The sequence below is a fragment of the Rhinatrema bivittatum genome, chromosome 10 (genome assembly GCF_901001135.1).
Source record: "Rhinatrema bivittatum chromosome 10, aRhiBiv1.1, whole genome shotgun sequence".
Taxonomy (NCBI): Eukaryota; Metazoa; Chordata; class Amphibia; order Gymnophiona; family Rhinatrematidae; genus Rhinatrema; species Rhinatrema bivittatum.
This window is the reverse complement of record NC_042624.1, coordinates 92,128,108-92,148,414: the sequence shown is the minus strand read 5'-3', so window position 1 is coordinate 92,148,414 and position 20,307 is coordinate 92,128,108. Positions and strand designations below refer to the sequence as shown.

The 20,307-nt window shown below is 41.2% G+C and overlaps 1 protein-coding gene across 12 annotated transcripts in view; it reads left to right on the top strand.

Moving 5' to 3' along the window:
• Positions 1–20,307, top strand: part of NEXN (nexilin F-actin binding protein) — a 90,640-nt gene that overhangs the window by 9,855 nt on the left and 60,478 nt on the right. For all 12 annotated transcript variants that reach the window (XM_029617451.1, XM_029617454.1, XM_029617455.1 and 9 more), the window contains one exon: positions 1,489–1,570. In XM_029617451.1, coding sequence (XP_029473311.1) covers positions 1,544–1,570 — 27 coding nt within the window. In that variant the 5' untranslated portion in view covers positions 1,489–1,543. The remainder of the gene's footprint in view (positions 1–1,488; positions 1,571–20,307) is intronic.

The window sequence follows — 20,307 nt, the reverse complement described above, 5'->3', positions numbered from 1 at the left end:
CGTATCTCCCGGCACGCTCACATCTTTGGAAGTTTTCAAACAGGAACGGGGCCTGGTCTGGGCCAGGACATGGGCGTTTAAGGGCGTGAACCTGAGATGTGCGCGTAAATACTCACACGCTCCAGCGTGCGCCGAGGCCCCCCTGCCCCGTAACTTTGCTTTCTGCTATGGATGGCGTGTAAGTAATAAAATAAAGAAAAACAGGCAGGTCTGCGGGGTTTTAAGGGTCGGGGAATAACTGGGGGGGAGTGAAGGCTATTAAACCAGGAAGGTTTGGAGGACCTCTTTCTTAACTGGGCGAACTGGGGATGAATTGGTGAAGCTGGGAATAGCATCAGCGCTCACCTCTTTTAAAATCCCCATGATTTACGTGAGCGGCATATGTGCGCACATGTACGCGTCCGCTTAAAATTTGGTGCAGATACGCACGCGGCCAGGCTATTTTATAACATGTGAACATATGTGCGCACAAGTTACAAACTAGCCGCGACCCTGAGTGTGGGATGACAAACGTGCGCATATGTGTGCCTGCGCACCGGTTTGAAAGTCACCATCTCTGTGTGCATATTTGCTAATTTTTCCGCATACAACCTTTTGAAAATTCACCTTAAAATATATTATATATGTCAAAAGCCTGAGCCATACAATGAAATCCACTACATACATTCAACCTTTTTTTCTGAAGTGAATTTAACTGAAGAAATCGGGGGTGTGCACAGATACTTTTTAATTTTTTTGTTTTGTCATTTCTTTCAAACAAAAACAAACAAAAGTTAAAAACAATACAAAGCAAAAAATATGTTGAGGCTGCAGCCAAAAAAACAAAACAAAACAAACGCTCTCAGGATGGTTTTTAAAAATGGGCAGACGTGGGCCCTGAGACCAGCACCATTTTTTAAATCCTGATCTGTTGGGGCAGAAGTGACTGTGGATCGCTCCTGCTCCATTTGTATTTATTTATTTAAATAAATAAATAAATAAATAATTCGGGTGTCTAGACCCCATGGATGGGCTAAGATGGAGAAGGCCCGGGGGGTGTGGGGATCAGTATTTAAGTTATGACAGTACTAGCGCAGGGGGGTTTTCAGGGCCAGCGGAGGGCTGGGGCTGGGGGCTGGTGATTTATTGAAAACAAAAAAAAAACAAATGAAATTTTCATTTGGTTCTGTGTTTTTTCCATTTTGTTTTGTGAAATCCAAATGTATCAAAACAGGATATTTTCATGAAATTTCCTGTTTTGTGTCAAACAAAAGCACATCCCTAATATGCCCCTTTTGTCTGCATTGTCTTTGACTTTTCAGTGAGGTTTACATTTGGCATCATTTAGACTTTTAGTATCCTGTATGGTTCCAGGTGGATATACTGGAACTTTATGATTACGCTTTTGGCTGGAGTCTTTTATCAGAATAATTATGTAAACAAATGTCAGTCATCTCCCTTTCATCAACCCTAACAGTGTCCCCTTATTATTAAATTAATTTCTTTCAGGTGCGCATTGAAACCCAGCTCAAACTTGAAGTAGGCAAGACAAGGAATAGCGACAATGAATGACATTGCCCAAAAGACTGAGGTATGTACTTTTTTTTTTTTTTTTTTTTTAGAACCTTGATTTCCTAATTTCTGAAAACAATTAGCTTAAAAATAATTAAAAGTTGAAAGTAATAGTTTTATGGTTACACATATTACTGACATGAGTGACTGAGAAGACATTTATCAAAATGGGATGGTTTATCTCATGATATACTGAAGTCCCACCTAAGATGACAGAATGCAAATTGTATTGTCACATTTGGACTGTCAATTAATTACTTAGTGATCACTAGAATGGCAAAATCATGGACTTGCTAGGACTTTGTAAGTACTAGGCTTCTAAGTGATTGGTTAAAGGTCAGTAATATGATTAGCACCTCTAGTCAATTCCACCTTGTAGCCTTGGGCAAACAGTCACTAAATGCAGCCACCTTACTCTGCAGGTCATGAGAGTATGAGGTTATAAGGGTCAAGGAAATGGTCATTGTGAGGGCCACAGCACTAGACAAAAGCAAACCTTCTTACCCTTGTCTACTATCAGGGTTAAAATTGTGATATGAAAATTAACTCAAGAAATAGCTTTTTAATTCATTTAATTCTAAACTACTTTCTACCTCTAATGAGACATATCTGGAAAGGCAATTTTCAGAATGATCTAGCTGGCTAACTAAGGATTTACTCACTGTGAAACGTCTTACCAATTCTATTACTGAATTGTTGTAATTTCTAGAATGTTTTTAATTTTTAATGCAATTTATGCACCTACATGTCAAATGGAAATCTCTTTGTTAAATGTTGTGGAGAAAAAAAATGTTTTTTGAGGAGTTGGAAGGGTCTCATATAACCGTGTAGGCAACCCTGCCTCATTTAGCATATTATAATCATAGATCCACCAACCTCCTCCATTTTTTTTATATGTGCATTTCTGTGTGAACGGTGTTGTTTAAAACTTCAATAATTTTGTACCATGTTTGAAATTATCCGATGACATCCAGCCAATATCTCTCAAAGAGAGATATTCCCTTTCGATTTTTTCGATTATTTAGCACTGTGCAAGTGGCATTGATATTTCTAACTAAGGACTTAGCCAGCTAGATCAGAGGGTATGGAAATGATCCCTCTTAAAGCTATATTTAGCCACTCCAAAAATGGTTGCTCTGAGTGTAGTGGTTGGATCAGGAAGGGTGGGGTGGGCTGGAGTGGGGTTAGAGGGGAGAAGTGTGCATGTATATTAAAGTTTCAAATATATATACATATTTTCTGGTGTGAAATGCAACCTGCAAATATAGCAGGGATTAGATATACTGGTAGTTTTGTACTCGTATAACTTTTTAGCAGATTTCAAAGAGAAAGCAACGCAGGAAGTTTCTCTTTTAAAATTCATTAAAAGTTATGTGGTGTAAAAATACCACTGAATCTTGCTGCTAGGTGGCTTAATAAAAATTGTCCCCACTGTTTCCATGGTATATTAATATTTATATTTCTGGCAATTTAATTTGGAATAGCAAGTATCTGCTTATAAAATCTGGTCAGTGTTTGTGAGATTTGAGCAGATGCAACAGGAAATACTAATGATTTATAATAAATGATGACTTAGCAGCTTTATAATGAATAATAACCTACATTTTGCAATCTGTTATATTTTGCACATTTATAATCAGGGTGCTCAGTTTGGAACTCATTGTTTATTGTATAATTGGTAGACTCTAAATATTATATCTACAGGGATGTGTGAATAGTTCAAATGTTTTGCTTAAGATCTACCTGATTTATACAGTTCATTAGTTGACCTGTTCAATTTCCTTTTTTTTTTTTTTTTTTAAATCTTTGCCTTTAATCCCTAAAGCCATCTATGGTCTCTATTGTTCTCACCCCTCCTCAGGTAACTGCCTGAGAGGTGCTGGTGATTCTTACTAACAGACTCCATATGAAGAAAACAGAAAAAAGCATAAGCATTGTCAAGTTAAGTGTAAAACACTGATAAGGCAGACTAAGAGAATTTGAAATGAAGTTGGCTGTAGAGGCAAAAACTCATAATAAAAACTTTTTAAAATATATCCGAAGCAGGAAATCTGCGAGAGAGTTGACTGGACCATTAGATGGCCGAGGGGTTAAAGGGGCTCTTAGGGAAGATAAGGCCATTGCAGAAAGATTAAATAAATTCTTTGAGGTAGATCTTAAAAAACGTACGCCGGATTTTATAAGATACGCGCATAGCCGTGCGTATCTTATAAAATCCGAGGTCGGCGCACACAAGGTTGCGCAAAATCGGCAGCCTGCGAGTGCCGAGCCGCGCAGCCTGCCTCCGTTCCCTCCGAGGCCACTCCGAAATCGGAGTGGCCTCGGAGGGAACTTTCCTTCCGTGTCCCCCCACCTTCCCCTCCCTTCCCCTATCTACCCCACCCTCCAGCCCTACCTAAATCCCCCCCTACCTTTTGTTGTGCAAGTTACGCCTGCTTGAAGCAGGCGTAACTTGCGCGCGCCGCCTCAGCATCCCCCGGCACAGGCTGCAGTGCCGGGGGACTCGGGACCGTCCTCCCGGCCCGCCCCCGAACCATCACCACGCCCCGGACCCACCCCGGCCGCCCCCTCCCGCCCCTTTTACGAAGCCCCAGGACCTACGCGCGTCCTGGGGCTTTGCACGTGCCGGCGGCCTATGCAAAATAAGCGCGCCGGCACACGAGTGCCCTGCGCATGTAAATCCGGCAGGATTTACGTGCGCAGGGCTTTTAAAATCTAGCCCTTTGCTTCTGTGTTTACTAATGAGGATGTTGGGGAAATATCGGTTCCAGAGATGATTTTCAAGGGTGATGATTCGGATAAACTGAACCAAATCACGGTGAACCTGGAAGATGTAGTAGGCCATATTAACAAACCAAACAGTAGTAAATCACTTGGACTAGATGGTATATACCCCAGGGTTCTGAAAAAACTAAAAAATGAAATTTCAGATCTATTAGTAAAAATTTGTAACTTATCAATAAATCATCCATTGTACCTGAAAACTGGAGGGCAGCCAGTGTTACCCCTATATTTAAAAAGGGCTCCAAGCATGATCCAGGAAACTATAGATCAATGAGCCTGACTTCAGTGCCAGGAAAATAGTGGAAACAATTCTAAAGATCAAAATAACAGAACATATAGAAAGACATGGTTTAATGGAACACAGCCAGCATGGATTTATCCAAGGGAAGTCTTGCCTCATAAATCTGCCACATTTTTTTTTAAGGGATTAATAAACATGTGGATAAAGGTGAACCGGTAGATGTAGTGTATTTGGACTTTCAGAAGACATTTGACAAAGTCCCTCATGAGATGCTTCTAAGAAAACTAAAAAGTCATGGGATAGGAGGCGATGTCCTTTCGTGGATTACAAACTGGTTAAAAGACAGGAAACAGAGAGTAGGATTAAATGGTCAGTTTTCTCAGTGGAAAAAGGTAAATAGTGGCGCACCTGAAGGATTTGTACTTTGGTGCTTTTCAATATATTTATAAATGATCTGGAAAGGGATACGATGAGTGAGGTGATCAAATTTGCAGATGACACAAAATTATTCAATCACAAGCGAATTATGATAAATTGCAGGAGGATCTTGCGAGACTGCCATTGGGCAGTCCAAATGGCAGATGGAATTTAATGTGGACAAGGGCAAGGTCATGCATATAGGGAAAAATAACCCATGTTATAAAGACATGATGTTAGGTTCCATATTTGGAGCTACCACCCAGGAAAAAGATCTAAGCGTCATAGTGGATAACACATTGAAATCGTGGGTTCACTGTGCTGCGGCAGTCAAAAATGCAAACAGAATGTTAGTAATTATTAGGAAGAGAATGGTAAATAAAATGGAGAATGTCATAATGCCTCTGTATTGCTCCATGGTGAAACCACACCTAGAGTACTATGTGCAGTTCTGGTCGCCGCATCTCAAAAAATATATAGTTGCACTGGAGAAGGTACAGAGAAGGGCGACCAAAATGATAAAGGGGATGGAATTACTCCCCTTTGAGGAAAGGCTTAACAGGTTAGGGATGGTCAGCATGGAGGAACAGACGGCTGAGGAGGGATATGATAGAGATCTATAAAATCATGAACGGACTAGAAAGTATAAATGTGAATCAGTTATTTACTCTTTCAGATAAATAGAAGGACTAAGGGCACTCCATGAAATTAGCATGTAGCACATTTAAAACAAATTGTAGAAAATTCTTTTTCACTCAATGCACAATTAAGCTCTGGAATTCGTTGCTAGAGGATGTGGTTAGGGCAATTAGTGTAGCTGGGTTTAAAAAAGGTTTGGATAAGTTCCTGGAGGAGAAGTCCATTAACTGCTATTAACCAAGTTGACTTAGGGGACGTCCATGTGTGCGCGGTTCCCAGCACATGCACATGGATGCACCGATTTTATATCATGTGTGCGCGGGTGCCAACTTGCACCTTCAAAGGGGGGGGTTTAAATAAACGCGCGCCAATGCGACTAGGCCTTTCCCCAGTTCCCTCCCAGGGAACCTCCCTAGCTACCCTTTCTCCCTTTTCCTCTCTCCGTCTGACCCCTAAACACACCCTAATTAACCTAATTTTTTTTTTTGGAAGTTACCTGCTCTCCTGAGCAGAAGTAAGTTCCGCACGCCAGCAGTTCCCAGCTGGCTCCTGCCCCGCCATTGCCCCACCCATACCCTGCCCCCGGACCTCCCACAGCCTGCCCCTTTTTAGGGATCCGGCTCTTCCGCGCGTATCAGGATATACACATATGGCCGGACTGCTTTGAAAATGTGCTCGATATGCATGTGGCCCAGCCACTTGTGTATCTCCCGGTATTTGTGCGCACTGGGGTTTGAAAATTAGGCTGCATTGGAATAGCTGCTGCTATTATTGGCATCAGTAGCATGGGATCTATTTAATGTTTGGCTACTTGCCAGGTACTTGTAACCTGGATTAGTCACAGTTAGAATGAGGATGCTGGCCTTGATGGACCCTCGGTCTGACCCAGTATGGCAATTTCTTATGTTCCAGTGTTCTTTTACAGCCCCAAGGCTAGAAGTAAGCCTTCCCTCCTTCCCCAGGCATCATTTGGTCATGGGGCCAGCCCTGAAGTTCTATGTTGATGAATATTTTTGGCAAATTTGAAAAATATTCATGAGGAAAATTTTTTTTAATGATATTAAAAAATATAATTTTCATTTTTCTATATGTTTAAATGAGAAACTAAATAATGTCTACAAGATTTATATCCAGGTCTGCTACAGTAAATGCAAATTAAAATCAATATAGATCATTTAACAAATCAAATATGATTAACATTACAAAAAATTCATGATGTCAAGTCACTATGCAATTAAAGTTGAATATTTTTTTTTCTGGATGTTCCATCCCAATAGCACAAACCATGGGTACTTTTTTGTTTCAACAGATGGAGAAAAAGTAAAACTGTCACATGAATCATCCAGTTTCCCTGACTTAATTTTTTTCTCACCATTAAGAGAAACTTGTTTTTAGAACTGTAGACATTGATAACATATAGACTTAAAAATGCAATTTTACCTTCACTGTTTAATTGTGGAGGATCTTCTGTTTTTGGTATATCTTCTTGAGTTCCAGTATTTCTTTTGCTCCCAGCACCTTTATTGGCAGGTTATTCCATGCGTCTAATACTATTTTTGTGAAGAAATATTTCCTTGGTTTATCTAATGAATGTACCGTTCTAGAACATTTGCTATGGAGCAGACTAACCAAGTTATTCAGGTTCTTCAAGACCACAGCAGGATGACCAATGGGAAAAAAGGTACCATCTGTCCCTCTTAAAAGAGAGTAGAGCAAGATTTTGCATAGCAATAGCAAAAGCATTTGTAAAAGAATCCAGAATTCAAAGATAGTTCACACAATGAGGTGTCCTTCCACATATCAGTGAAAAATTGCCTCCAGATGTTAAGTCTCTAACTGCATCTTTAGAGCTAGTCAAGTGGGCAAGGGTCAAGATGAGTTTTCTTCAAGAATCAGTCTCTTTTTGTGGGACAATAAAAAGAAGGATTTTAAGAAGATGAGATAATTCTGTCTAGTTGAGCAATAAAAACCTCTCAGATGGCGGGAGACTAGGGCAACCGTTATTATTCTTTAAAACCTAAATAGTGGGTGATTCTAATTAGGGGTGTTAGTCTGTCCGTGTTTCTTCTTCCAAGTCAACCTGATCAAGTTCAAATCTTTTAGATTTTTCACAGAAAAAAAGTTTTGTTAAGATCTCAACACTAGTACACTTAGCACAGACATTGACCACTGGTTCAGTCAGAGGGAAACTTGGGTTATTTCCAGTGGATAATAATCCTAATGTAATTAGATTTCTTAGAGCAGATCATAGGTCCTAAATTTAGTTCTTAAAGCCACATTTATACTTAATTCTGAACCTCTGCAGAAAGTGTCAGACAGGATTCTGAAATACAAAACTGCATTTGTGGTGTCTGTTTTTTCTGCCAGGTTAAGTCAATGAGTGTGTGAATTTCTCCTGCACAGACCATTCTTAGTTTTCCATCAATCCAAAACTTTTTTACATCATGTAAAATTTTGTAACTAAGCATTTTTCCATAGACCCTGAATGGGAGAACAGCACTAAATAAATCGGGCCCTAAGATTGCAATATCTTAAATATCAATCAGGAGACTGCACTTCCATCATTCTGGCAACAAAACAAGGAATACAGCATGCTGTCAACATTAAAAGAACTTTATTATTTTACTTATAGAAATTTAGATTCACTGAAAAGTTATTTGTCCTTTTTGTTGGGGCTCAACAGAGACTTCTAATTTCAAAGTAAGTTCTTCCTAGATGGGTCAGAGAAGGTATCAAAGTTGTTTAAAAATTCGTTCTACTAGAACCAAAGTTATATTATAGGCAGAAAAAGCATCAACTTCTTCGGTTAAGCTTTGCAAGGTGGCAAGATTGCCCTCAGAACCTACATGCGGTATAATAGGACACTACCATCTGAAAACAATAGTAGAAAATAGATGGCCACTGTAGAATTATTTTCCTCTTTTTTTCTTACCAATGTTTGTGACATAGTCTTGTAAGAGGAAAGACAAGAAGGGCAGTTTCTGACCCATTAATTGGGTTTCTTAGAGTTCTGCTGTAATATCTTACTCACCCACCTACCAGAGTTTAGGTCAGTATGAAGACATTTTGGAAAGTGCTGAAAACCCTCTAATAAGCATTAGCATATTTTAATTGTAGCACCCCTCCCCCCTCCCCCCCCCACCGGGTAAAACAGAGAGCTGTTGCCAGGGGAGGGGGTCAGCTGTAGCAGAAGAACCCCTAGCCAGGTTGAAGGGGAGGACCAGATGGGTTCCTCAATATTATCTCCAGACCCCACAAGATCCTCCCAGAGGTCCAAAAACAGGGCAAACACCACCACACCAGAAACGCAAATGCATTCTTTACTCCTCTTCAAACCAGTAAAGAAAATAAAAGCATATCATATCACAAGCAAAATAGTCACAAAGTCAATACACATAATTGCATATGGGTTTTGAGAATAACAGTATGCAGAGAGATGACAGAAAAATAATCAGGATGCAACAATCCAGTATTCCTTCTAATGGTAATGCCCTGGGAGGATGACTAGCAAACTCCCTATATGTGCCTTGCTTAGAAAAGGGAAGAAAGTTAAGTCTGGCACAACTAAGAAAAAAAATCTTCTTTAGCTGGAACAGTGGGGTCCAGTTATTAATCGGCTTAGCAGTTTACTTCATTCAGTTCCACTGAATGCTGGGAGGTATAGTAGGAAGAGATCTATTATAGAAAGTATCCCCTCTGCCTGTCTTGCACTGAGTACTGGCAATTACTTGAAGTGCTGAATCATAAAAGGAGCCCACAGTAAATTGGGTAACTCACTGCAGTGCGACTGCATTTCTCCTTGAACACTCTGAAATGTACTTTCTTCAGGCTTGATTGCCTTCAGGATTTTGTTGCAGCTGGTGGCTCTAGCCTTAGTAAGCTACCTGTCTTTCTCTCTTTGTGTTTTGGTGGGATTCCAGATTCCTGATTCTTTCTTCTCACCAGTCTCTCCTGGGGACTCATAGCACTGCTCCCAACTGAAGTGATTTTCTTCTGAGGACTGCTTAACAAAGGCTGTTTCTCTATGGAATTCCTCCTCCCTTCCAGAGACTGTCCTAGGCTGGTTTTCTGGCATCAAACTCACAGTTTATATAAGTTCTTAGCCTACACATCCCATCAGCCCATGCTAAATGACTGGGGTTGGCCAACTTCAGTCCTCAAGAGCCACAGGTTGTCAGGATAGCCGCAATTAATATGTATGAGACTAGATTTGCACACAGTTGAGGCAGTGCATGCAAATCTCTCATATGCATATTCATTATGAATATCATGAAAACTAGGCCTGTTTGAGGCACTTAGGACTAGAATTGGCTAACCCTGCTCCATGAGGTCAGCTCCTGGGGGCCAGACTCAGTTGGCTTGTTTTCTCTAGGCACCCTGGCTGCCTGCATAGCCTCTGACTCACTGGTTCAGGAAATAGTGATCTCACTGGCTCCCAGCATGTCACATGTTGCTGAGACCCTCTGACTAGCCAGGAGGCTGCTCTCTATGAGGCCGATGTAATAAACTGTGCTAACTCTAGTGCGGCTTTTAACTCTTTGCGTTAACCTAACCCCTGTATGTAATAGGGGCTTTAGCATTAAAGAAAATTTGTACTAAAACACATGCCAGGTTAAGTGTGCCTTCATGCAAATTGCAGTGTAATGAGCTTATTAGCCATTACCTTGCAATGCGTTAGTGAGGAGACTGCCTACCGCAACTTTATTTTTACCACAAGAAATTTATCTCCTGGATTAGAGTAGGAGTTAAACTTCCTAAGGTAGTCAGCTGAGTGCTGCAGATCATCCTTACTTCTTCCCACTCACCCAAGTAAATAAAAAAAAAATAGCTGGCTGCAGGTAGAACCTCTTCCTCCGACCCACCCAACCAAGTCCAACAAATCAGCGGGCTGTGGGCAAGGCTGTGGGCTGACTTGTTCCCTCCCACCCAAATTGCGAGATGTGGGTGAAGAGCGGGCTCCAGAATATGTTAGACTTGTATGGGAGAGTGAGGACTTTAGAACTGGCAGAGAGCAAGCACTCATACATTGGATGGGAGAGAGTGGGGACTTGGGGATGGATGGGGAAGAATGAGTAGGGGGTGTTAGATGGGCTGGGAGTAGGCGATGAGGCTGTGGATTTGAGATTTGGGGTAGAAAAAGGGGCTGAAGAGCAGGGAAAGGTTGAGATATGATATGAATGAGCTGGTGAAGGGGCGAGTGGCAGTGGAAATGGGGTCTGGGTAGGAGGGAGCTGGATAGGGGATAAGAAAGAATAAAGGGGCTAGAGGGATAAGCAAAATGGAGTTGCTGGGGCTGATGAGGGAATGAGAGGGAAGTAGTTGAGGGCTTGGGAGGGGGTGAGTTCAAAGAACAGAAATGGGGACTAGGGAAGGAGAGAAATAGGATACGAGGGAAAGTGAGAGTAAGAAAAGGGAGGGCTGAAAGGGGTGAGAATGCTTGGAAATGGGCTGGGAGGGGGTGAGTGTGGAAGATGGAAAGCAGATAGGTGAGACGTGAAAAGAGGGAGATTGAGGAAAGAAGAATGAAAGAGGGAGAGAAGAATCTAGCTAGGTATGGATAGAGGCCCGAAAGAGAGAAATAGAGATGAAAGATCAATGTTAGGGACAGATGTAAGGGAGAAATTGAAGACAGAAGAAAAGAGAAGAAATGCAAATAAACAGGAGACCTTGGAAAATAAGACAGAGGAAAGAAGAAAAGAGACTGGGACCAACATAATTAGAACAGTAAAATGTGCAAACAAACAGAAAAAAAAATCTTATTTTCACTTAAGTGACTGGAATACGTCAGCTTTTGGTATGCGTGCCTCTGATCTCTTTGTATTTTGCTCACACATTTCTAATTTGTGGTCATTTATTCTGTATTTGGCGAGGGTTTGTCTGGTGATACAGGAGAAGTATTCTGCAGTTCGGCCTGTTTTTTTTTTTTCCCAGTATGAGGTGTGTTGCTGTTCTAGGGCCTGGTAATATTTGTAGTTAGGGTTGAAACTGTTTGAAACTGGTATAGTAAGTTTGCTCTGTAGGGTCTGTATGTATTTTATGCAGTTTTGTACACAGTGTTCTTCATAGCGTAGGGAGCCTGTGTTGCTTTTAGACAACAATAATTTGATTATTTTCGTATGGTGTGTGATAATTCTGCTCTGCACTCATGGTTGGGGGGAGTTGCTGTGAGGTGCTTGGATTTGTATTGGGGTTCTGCCCCATCCTGTATAGACCCCACACTTAATTTGCACTATCAAAATCTTAGTGGGAAGAAGGGGAGGGAGAGGGAGGGCTTATGGGCCTGTTCCCCAGATCTTTTATGTACTTAGAAACACTTTTGGGTTCAAGGGTCTAATGGGAAGTTACGTGAAATCCCCAACGTCTGTTGTGGGAAAACTCTTGGATTTCAAGCTATCAAATGGAGCGACTTGCGGTGCAGCTTAAAAGAAACACATTTCTTTCAGTAAGGGGTGTGGTAAGGACTGTTCCCCACCCTTTCTGAGACTGGAGGGTTGTAAGGGTGTCTCTGAAGAGTGACGGTCAGAACGGCAGGACTCAGCTCAGTTGGGGGTTTATTTTCTCTCTCATAGCTCGGCCTCAGTGGGTAAAACAGCAAATAGCAGGGAAACAAAAATAAAGGTAGCTCTCACCAAGCTGGCCTGTGTAGCTGCAGAGTAGTCACTGGTTCCTTGGGCTTTTGGCTGTTTGCCAGCCTCACGTCCTTAATCTGAAGCCTGCTGCCAAGCTTGCTGTGGCACAGCTGCTTGGGGGGTTCTCTGCTGCCAGCCTTGTGAGGTCTTCCAGCCACTCCCAGGACCCATGCTCCAGCCTGCTGCGCCCTCCCCTCCATGCCCTTGTATTCTGTAAGCAGAGACCCTGCCCAGTGAGTCAGCTACTATTTCCTGACTGCCTCTTGAAGAAGTCTGACAAAGTAGGCCATCATAGCCTTTTAAGGTGGACAGACCCCCTTGGAATATGCATCCTTGTACAGAAGGTTCAACATGCATTATCTGTGCGCCTTGCTGGAACTTTTAAAGACAGTAATATTACCATAGTAGACAAGTAAAGGCATGGCAAAACCATGGCAAAACCATGGCAAAACCATGGCAAAACCAAAAAGTCTATCATTAAAACCCAGCCTCTAGCCTATATTAGGCACCGCTCATGTTAATTATGTTATTACCCCCATATATCTTAATCCAAGTTAATTCGACCTGTTCATTGTAAGACATTTACTTGTCATTGTTGTTATTGTTTAAAATGTAAACCAAATTGATTAATAATTTTGTTATTGGAAAGTCGGTATAGAAAAATGCTAAACAAATAAATAAATAAATATAAACTATCTTAGCTGCTCACTGGGGCCATAGCTAGAGTATGCATGGGCACAGCGCATGGTTCGGAGAGATGTATCTTTAAAGGATACTAATGATGCATTAGAATTAGGGCATCCCGACAGTGAGGTTCCAATAATTAGAAAAGTAGTCCAAGTGCCTGTAACTAAAAACTCACCTGAGCTAAAAAATTGTAACTTATCCCTATCAATTAAAAAGCAGAATAAAAATACAATCAAAAAACAAACTTTGAAATGTTTGTATGCTAATGCCAGAAGTCTAAGAAGTAAGATGGGAGAACTAGAATGTATAGCAGTAAATGATGACATAGACTTAATTGGCATCTCAGAGACATGGTGGAAAGAGGATAACCAATGGGACAGTGCTATACCGGGGTACAAATTATATCGCAATGACAGAGAGGAGCAGTCGGGAGGAGGTGTGGCGCTTTATGTCCGGGATGGCATAGAGTCCAACAGGATAAACATCCTGCATGAGACTAAATACAAATTGAATCTTTATGGGTAGAAATCCCTTGTGTATCAGGGAAGACTACAGTGATAGGGGTATACTACCGTCCACCTGGTCAAGATGGTGAGATGGACAGTGAAATGCTAAGAGAAATTAGGGAAGCTAACCAAATTGGTAGTGCAGTAATAATGGGAGACTTCAATTACCCCAATATAGACTGGGTAAATGTATCATCGGGTCACGCTAGAGAGATAACGTTCCTGGATGGAATAAATGATAGCTTTATGGAGCAATTGGTTCAGGAACCGACGAGAGAGGGAGCAATTTTAGATCTAATTCTCAGTGGAGCACAGGACTTGGTGAGAGAGGTAACGGTGGTGGGGCCACTTGGCAATAGTGATCATAATATGATCAAATTTGATTTAATGACTGGAAAAGGAACAGTGTGCAAATCCAAGGCTCTCGTGCTAAACTTTCAAAAGGGAAACTTTGATAAAATGAGAAAAATTGTTAGAAAAAAACTGAAAGGAGCAGCTACAAAAGTAAAAAATGTCCAAGAGGCGTGGTCATTGTTAAAAAATACCATTCTAGAAGCACAGTCCAGATGTATTCCACACATTAAGAAAGGTGGAAAGAAGGCAAAACGATTACCGGCATGGTTAAAAGGGGAGGTGAAAGAAGCTATTTTAGCCAAAAGATCTTCATTCAAAAATTGGAAGAAGGATCCAACAGAAGAAAATAGGATAAAGCATAAACATTGGCAAGTTAAATGTAAGACATTGATAAGACAGGCTAAGAGAGAATTTGAAAAGAAGTTGGCTGTAGAGGCAAAAACTCACAGTAAAAACTTTTTAAAATATATCCGAAGCAGAAAGCCTGTGAGGGAGTCAGTTGGACCGTTAGATGATCGAGGGGTTAAAGGGGCACTTAGAGAAGATAAGGCCATCGCGGAAAGATTAAATGATTTCTTTGCTTCGGTGTTTACTGAAGAGGATGTTGGGGAGGTACCCGTAATGGAGAAGGTTTTCATGGGTAATGATTCAGATGGACTGAATCAAATCACGGTGAACCTAGAAGATGTGGTAGGCCTGATAGACAAACTGAAGAGTAGTAAATCACCTGGACCGGATGGTATACACCCCAGAGTTCTGAAGGAACTAAAAAATGAAATTTCAGACCTATTAGTAAAAATTTGTAACTTATCATTAAAATCATCCATTGTACCTGAAGACTGGAGGATAGCAAATGTAACCCCAATATTTAAAAAGGGCTCCAGGGGCGATCCGGGAAACTACAGACCGGTTAGCCTGACTTCAGTGCCAGGAAAAATAGTGGAAAGTGTTATAAACATCAAAATCACAGAACATATAGAAAGACATGGTTTAATGGAACAAAGTCAGCATGGCTTTACCCAGGGCAAGTCTTGCCTCACAAATCTGCTTCACTTTTTTGAAGGAGTTAATAAACATGTGGATAAAGGTGAACCGGTAGATATAGTATACTTGGATTTTCAGAAGGCGTTTGACAAAGTTCCTCATGAGAGGCTTCTAGGAAAAGTAAAAAGTCATGGGATAGGTGGCGATGTCCTTTCGTGGATTGCAAACTGGCTAAAAGACAGGAAACAGAGAGTAGGATTAAATGGGCAATTTTCTCAGTGGAAGGGAGTGGACAGTGGAGTACCTCAGGGTTCTGTGTTGGGACCCTTACTGTTCAATATATTTATAAATGATCTGGAAAGAAATACGACGAGTGAGATAATCAAATTTGCAGATGACACAAAATTGTGCAGAGTAGTTAAATCACAAGCAGATTGTGATAAATTGCAGGAAGACCTTGTGAGACTGGAAAATTGGGCATCCAAATGGCAGATGAAATTTAATGTGGATAAGTGCAAGGTGATGCATATAGGGAAAAATAATCCATGCTATAATTACACGATGTTGGGTTCCATATTAGGTGCTACAACCCAAGAAAGAGATCTAGGTGTCATAGTGGATAACACATTGAAATCGTCGGTTCAGTGTGCTGCGGCAGTCAAAAAAGCAAACAGAATGTTGGGAATTATTAGAAAAGGAATGATGAATAAAACGGAAAATGTCATAATGCCTCTGTATCACTCCATGGTGAGACCGCACCTTGAATACTGTGTACAATTCTGGTCGCCGCATCTCAAAAAAGATATAATTGCGATGGAGAAGGTACAGAGAAGGGCTACCAAAATGATAAGGGGAATGGAACAACTCCCCTATGAGGAAAGACTAAAGAGGTTAGGACTTTTCAGCTTGGAGAAGAGACGACTGAGGGGGGATATGATAGAGGTGTTTAAAATCATGAGAGGTCTAGAACGGGTAGATGTGAATCGGTTATTTACTCTTTCGGATAGTAGAAGGACTAGGGGACACTCCATGAAGTTAGCATGGGGCACATTTAAAACTAATCGGAGAAAGTTCTTTTTTACTCAACGCACAATTAAACTCTGGAATTTGTTGCCAGAGAATGTGGTTCGTGCAGTTAGTATAGCTGTGTTTAAAAAAGGATTGGATAAGTTCTTGGAGGAGAAGTCCATTACCTGCTATTAAGTTCACTTAGAGAATAGCCACTGCCATTAGCAATGGTTACATGGAATAGACTTAGTTTTTGGGTACTTGCCAGGTTCTTATGGCCTGGATTGGCCACTGTTGGAAACAGGATGCTGGGCTTGATGGACCCTTGGTCTGACCCAGTATGGCATTTTCTTATGTTCTTATGTTCTGAGATATTATCTTTCAGAGAGAGTATGCAATGGCAGAACTGTTATTGCCACCCACTGAGTGAAAGGTGGGCGCGTCCTGCTGTTTCAATACAAGATACTACATTTCCTAGCTAGAGCACTGCTGATCACAAAAATATTGTTTTAGTTTCCAATTACCAGAAATGATGACTCATTACAGAAAAAAATTAACTTTAATATAGGATACAAATTGATATAAAACACAATTTTATGTGTCCTATCATCAACAAAAATATATAATAGATAAAGATCATTATGTTGACCTTGAAAATCAACAAGCTGCATTGGTAAACTCTGAACAGTTGTTTAATGATAATCTATGGTGAAAGGTTAGCTCGTATCACAGTAAATACCATCCAGAGGAAGCATGATCGATGCAAAACCTGGTTGTAAGGCTAGCTTGAATCAAGCTATGGAGATGTAGTCAGCCGGGGATTTTTTTTGGATGGGGCATGGGGGATGGAGAGGTGGAGAAAGACTTACCCTTTTTGTAACCTGCAGCTCCTCAGAAATCAGGGGTTGCTCTTTTTGTAACCTACGGCTCTTTGAGAGGGTACAGCTGCGAAGCAGAGGGTACTTCCAGGCAGCAGTGACAAACATGCTGAAGGTTTCATAAGAACTCAACCTCATTGGCCTACATTAGAGTCTGGAGGCTATTTGATGCTTACTGCTGGGGGAGAGGAGTTTCTGTATGTAAGGTGGACGTCTCGTGACTCTTAGACTTCTTGCAGAGGGATGTGGACAAAGGCCTAGCACTCAGTTCATTTAGGTTGTAGGCGGCAGCTATATCCTGCTATAGAGGCCTCACAAAGGATGCTCAGGTAGCTGCACACTCAGATATGGTACACTTTTTAAAAGGGGTGAAGAGTATTTGACCACTCTTCAGACCAATTGTTCTTCAGTGGGATTTTAATCTGGTCCTTAGAGCATTAGTGGGGGCACTCTTTGAACCCTTAAAAGCAAGCCTCCATTAAGGATCTGTTGTTAAAGACTACCTTTCTGGTAGCAATCTGCTAGGCTAGACACATTTCAGAGTTGCAGGTCCTCCTATGCAGGAAGCCCTACTTAGTAATTTCAGCTCACTCGATCACCTTCAAACTGGGGCCCTCATTCCTTCTGAAAGTGGTGTCTCCAGTCTACCTGAATCAGTTGGTGACACAGCAAATGTAGTGGGAAGAACAGCCTTCACCTACTGGATGTGCACCGTGCGATATTATGATATCTAAAGGTGATGAACCTTTGCAGGAAATCAAAAAGGTTATTTGTACTGTTTGGAAAAGTGAAAGGGAGAAGTGGCCTCCAAGACCATGATAGTGAGATGGATCCAAAAAAGCCATCTCTTTTGCATATATACTCAACAGTAGATGAATGCCAGTGGCGCCCCATGCCCACTACACGAGAGCACAGGTATCTGCTTGAGCAGAAGCATGTCGGTCTCCCCAGGGGCAATCTGCTGGACCGCCGACTGGTCATCGTTGCATTTGTTTTCCAAACACTAAAGGCTGGATGTGCAGGCGAAGGAAGAAATGGTCTTTGGGTTAGGGCAGCCCTGTCTTCCTTCCACCTGACCTAGTGGGTAACTTTTATATTTCCCATGTGTATTGGACTGGTCTGTCAGGAGGAAAAGAAAGGTGACATTTTTCTTACCTGATCATTTTCTTTGCTCAAGTCCTGCTAGACCAGTCCAGGCCCCACCCAGGAATATGGAGCAATCAACAGAGTGACATGGGGTAACCTAGATCTCTCTCCTCCTCTTTTTTTTTATATTCTGCTTTTTGGCAGTTCAAAAGCAGATTCTTTCTCTGTCCCCAGAGGGCTCATAATCTAACTTTGTACCTGAGGAAATGGAGGATAAAGCAACTTGCCCAAGGTCACAGGGAACAGCAGGGGGATTTGAAAATTGATCTCCCTGGTTCAAAGCCAGCTGCTCTAACCACTAGGCAATTCCTCCACGCCACTTGTCACCCTCTCTCCTGAGAAGGGAATATCCTTGAGGGATGAAAAAAAAAAAAAAAATAAAATATATATATATATATATACAAACAAAAAATAAGTGAAAAACCCCACACTCTTAACTAACAATTATATTCCTCCTTTATTTAATCATTTGTAATATCAAAAAACTTTTATATAAATATAATTTAACAATGATTGCCCCATTTCATCCACATTCACTCCCAGATATCCATTCAACAAACACCTTCACTAAAACCACTGGTTCACTTGTTATGAACCACTGCAAACGTTTTTAAGTGTTATTGACCCTTGGTCTGACCCAGCATGGCAATTTCTTATATTCTTATGTTCTTATGGCATAAACAATCAATTGTTGTAATAACTGAACAATAGATTTGCATTAAGGGGTAGATTTTTAAAAAATACGCACTCGCGTCTATGTGCACACGCTACCAGCACGTACACATGGACGCGCGATTCTGTAACATGCGCGCCGGTCCAATTTAGGAGCAGACTAGGAGGGAACTTTCCTACCTCCTACACTAACCTCCCTTCCCCTGCCCCTCTCCTCCCCACCCTCTAAAAACCAAATTTAAATGTTTTTACCTTTTTTTTTAAAGTTTCTTCAGGGCCCGACCTGAAGTAACTTGCGTGCGCTGGCAGCTGGCTGGCGTGCGAGGCTCCAGGACAGCGAACAATGGCGCTGTCCCTGCCCGAAACATACCCTTCGGCCCACCCCTTCCAAGAGGCCCTGCATTTGAGCGCAGCCCGGCCTTTACGCGCATGGCCGGACCTCTTGGAAAATTCTCCCAGTGCGCGTAAGGCCCGGCCACACGCGTAAAGGCCGGGATTTACGTGCGCAGGGCATTTAAAAATCTGCCCTTTAGTGCACAAATAAACAGTTGCAAAATATATATCCATGGGCATTCACAATAAAACAGGGGTAGATATTCAAAGCTGGCCATGTAAGTAATTTAGCCAGTTAGAATTTATCTGGCTAAGTTCCAATGTATATTTATTGGCATGGTGAAGCTGTGAATGTATGCATATGTATGTGCACGTAGCCTGGATAAGTCTACCCAGCTAAGTTTAGACCTGCTCTATGGAGTGTCTAAACTTACATGTATAATTATATCAGTAGTTAGCCATACAAGTTATATGGCTAACTCGCTCTGCCCCAATCTGCCCAGTACGCACTGCTTTTTGAGCCTGTAACTTTTAGTCATATAAGGGACTAAGCAGTGGCTGCACATATTCAGCGGCTGCTACTTAGCCACATAACTTCCTCTTATCTGACTAAATAGCGCTGAACTTGCTCTGAATATCGGGCCCAGATGTCGTCACTGCAAATTCCACTAGTTTACTCTAGAAATTTCAGTGGAGCTGAAAGATGAATGTCCAAAAATACAAATGACATTGAAAAATGCAAATGCAGCCAGAACACACGTTGCTGAAGATGATAAAAGTCCGTAAGCCCTGTCACGGGAAATTCCATTCATTTCCTCCAGAATCTTCAATGCAGCAAAAACATGAATGTCCAAAAATGCAAATGATACATGGTCAAATGATGTTGAAGATAAATGTAGCAGGGACACAAGTTGCTGAAGATTCTAAAAGTCCATAAGTCCTTACAAAGGCCCTTGTTTCACCCGCTAATATTGCAAAACTTACTAAACAGTGTTAATTCAGACTATCTCCACACTTTTTCATTCCACAAAGGTATCTTAATTTGTAAATTCCATGTTTCAATAACCACTAGGAATCATTCATTAAAGCATGCTCTTGCTTACTTTTCTTAAATGCATTTGAGATCAAAGAACCTCGAATAGCTGCTATCAGCCATTATCTTTTAATCTTGCACTGTCTCTGCATGGCGGCTGAATATCCCAAAGCCAATATGTTATTGTACATTTTTGAGAATGCATCTATTTATAAGGCCCCACTTACATTGATTGTGTATCAGTGCCATTTTTGTTGTATAATATATATATATATATATATATATATATATATATATATATATATATATATCCTGACTTCAGTGCCAGGAAAAATAGTGGAAACAATTCTAAAGATCAAAAACACAGAACATATAGAAAGACATGGTTTAATGTAACACAGCCAGCATGGCTTTATCCAAGGGAAGTCTTGCCTCATAAATCTGC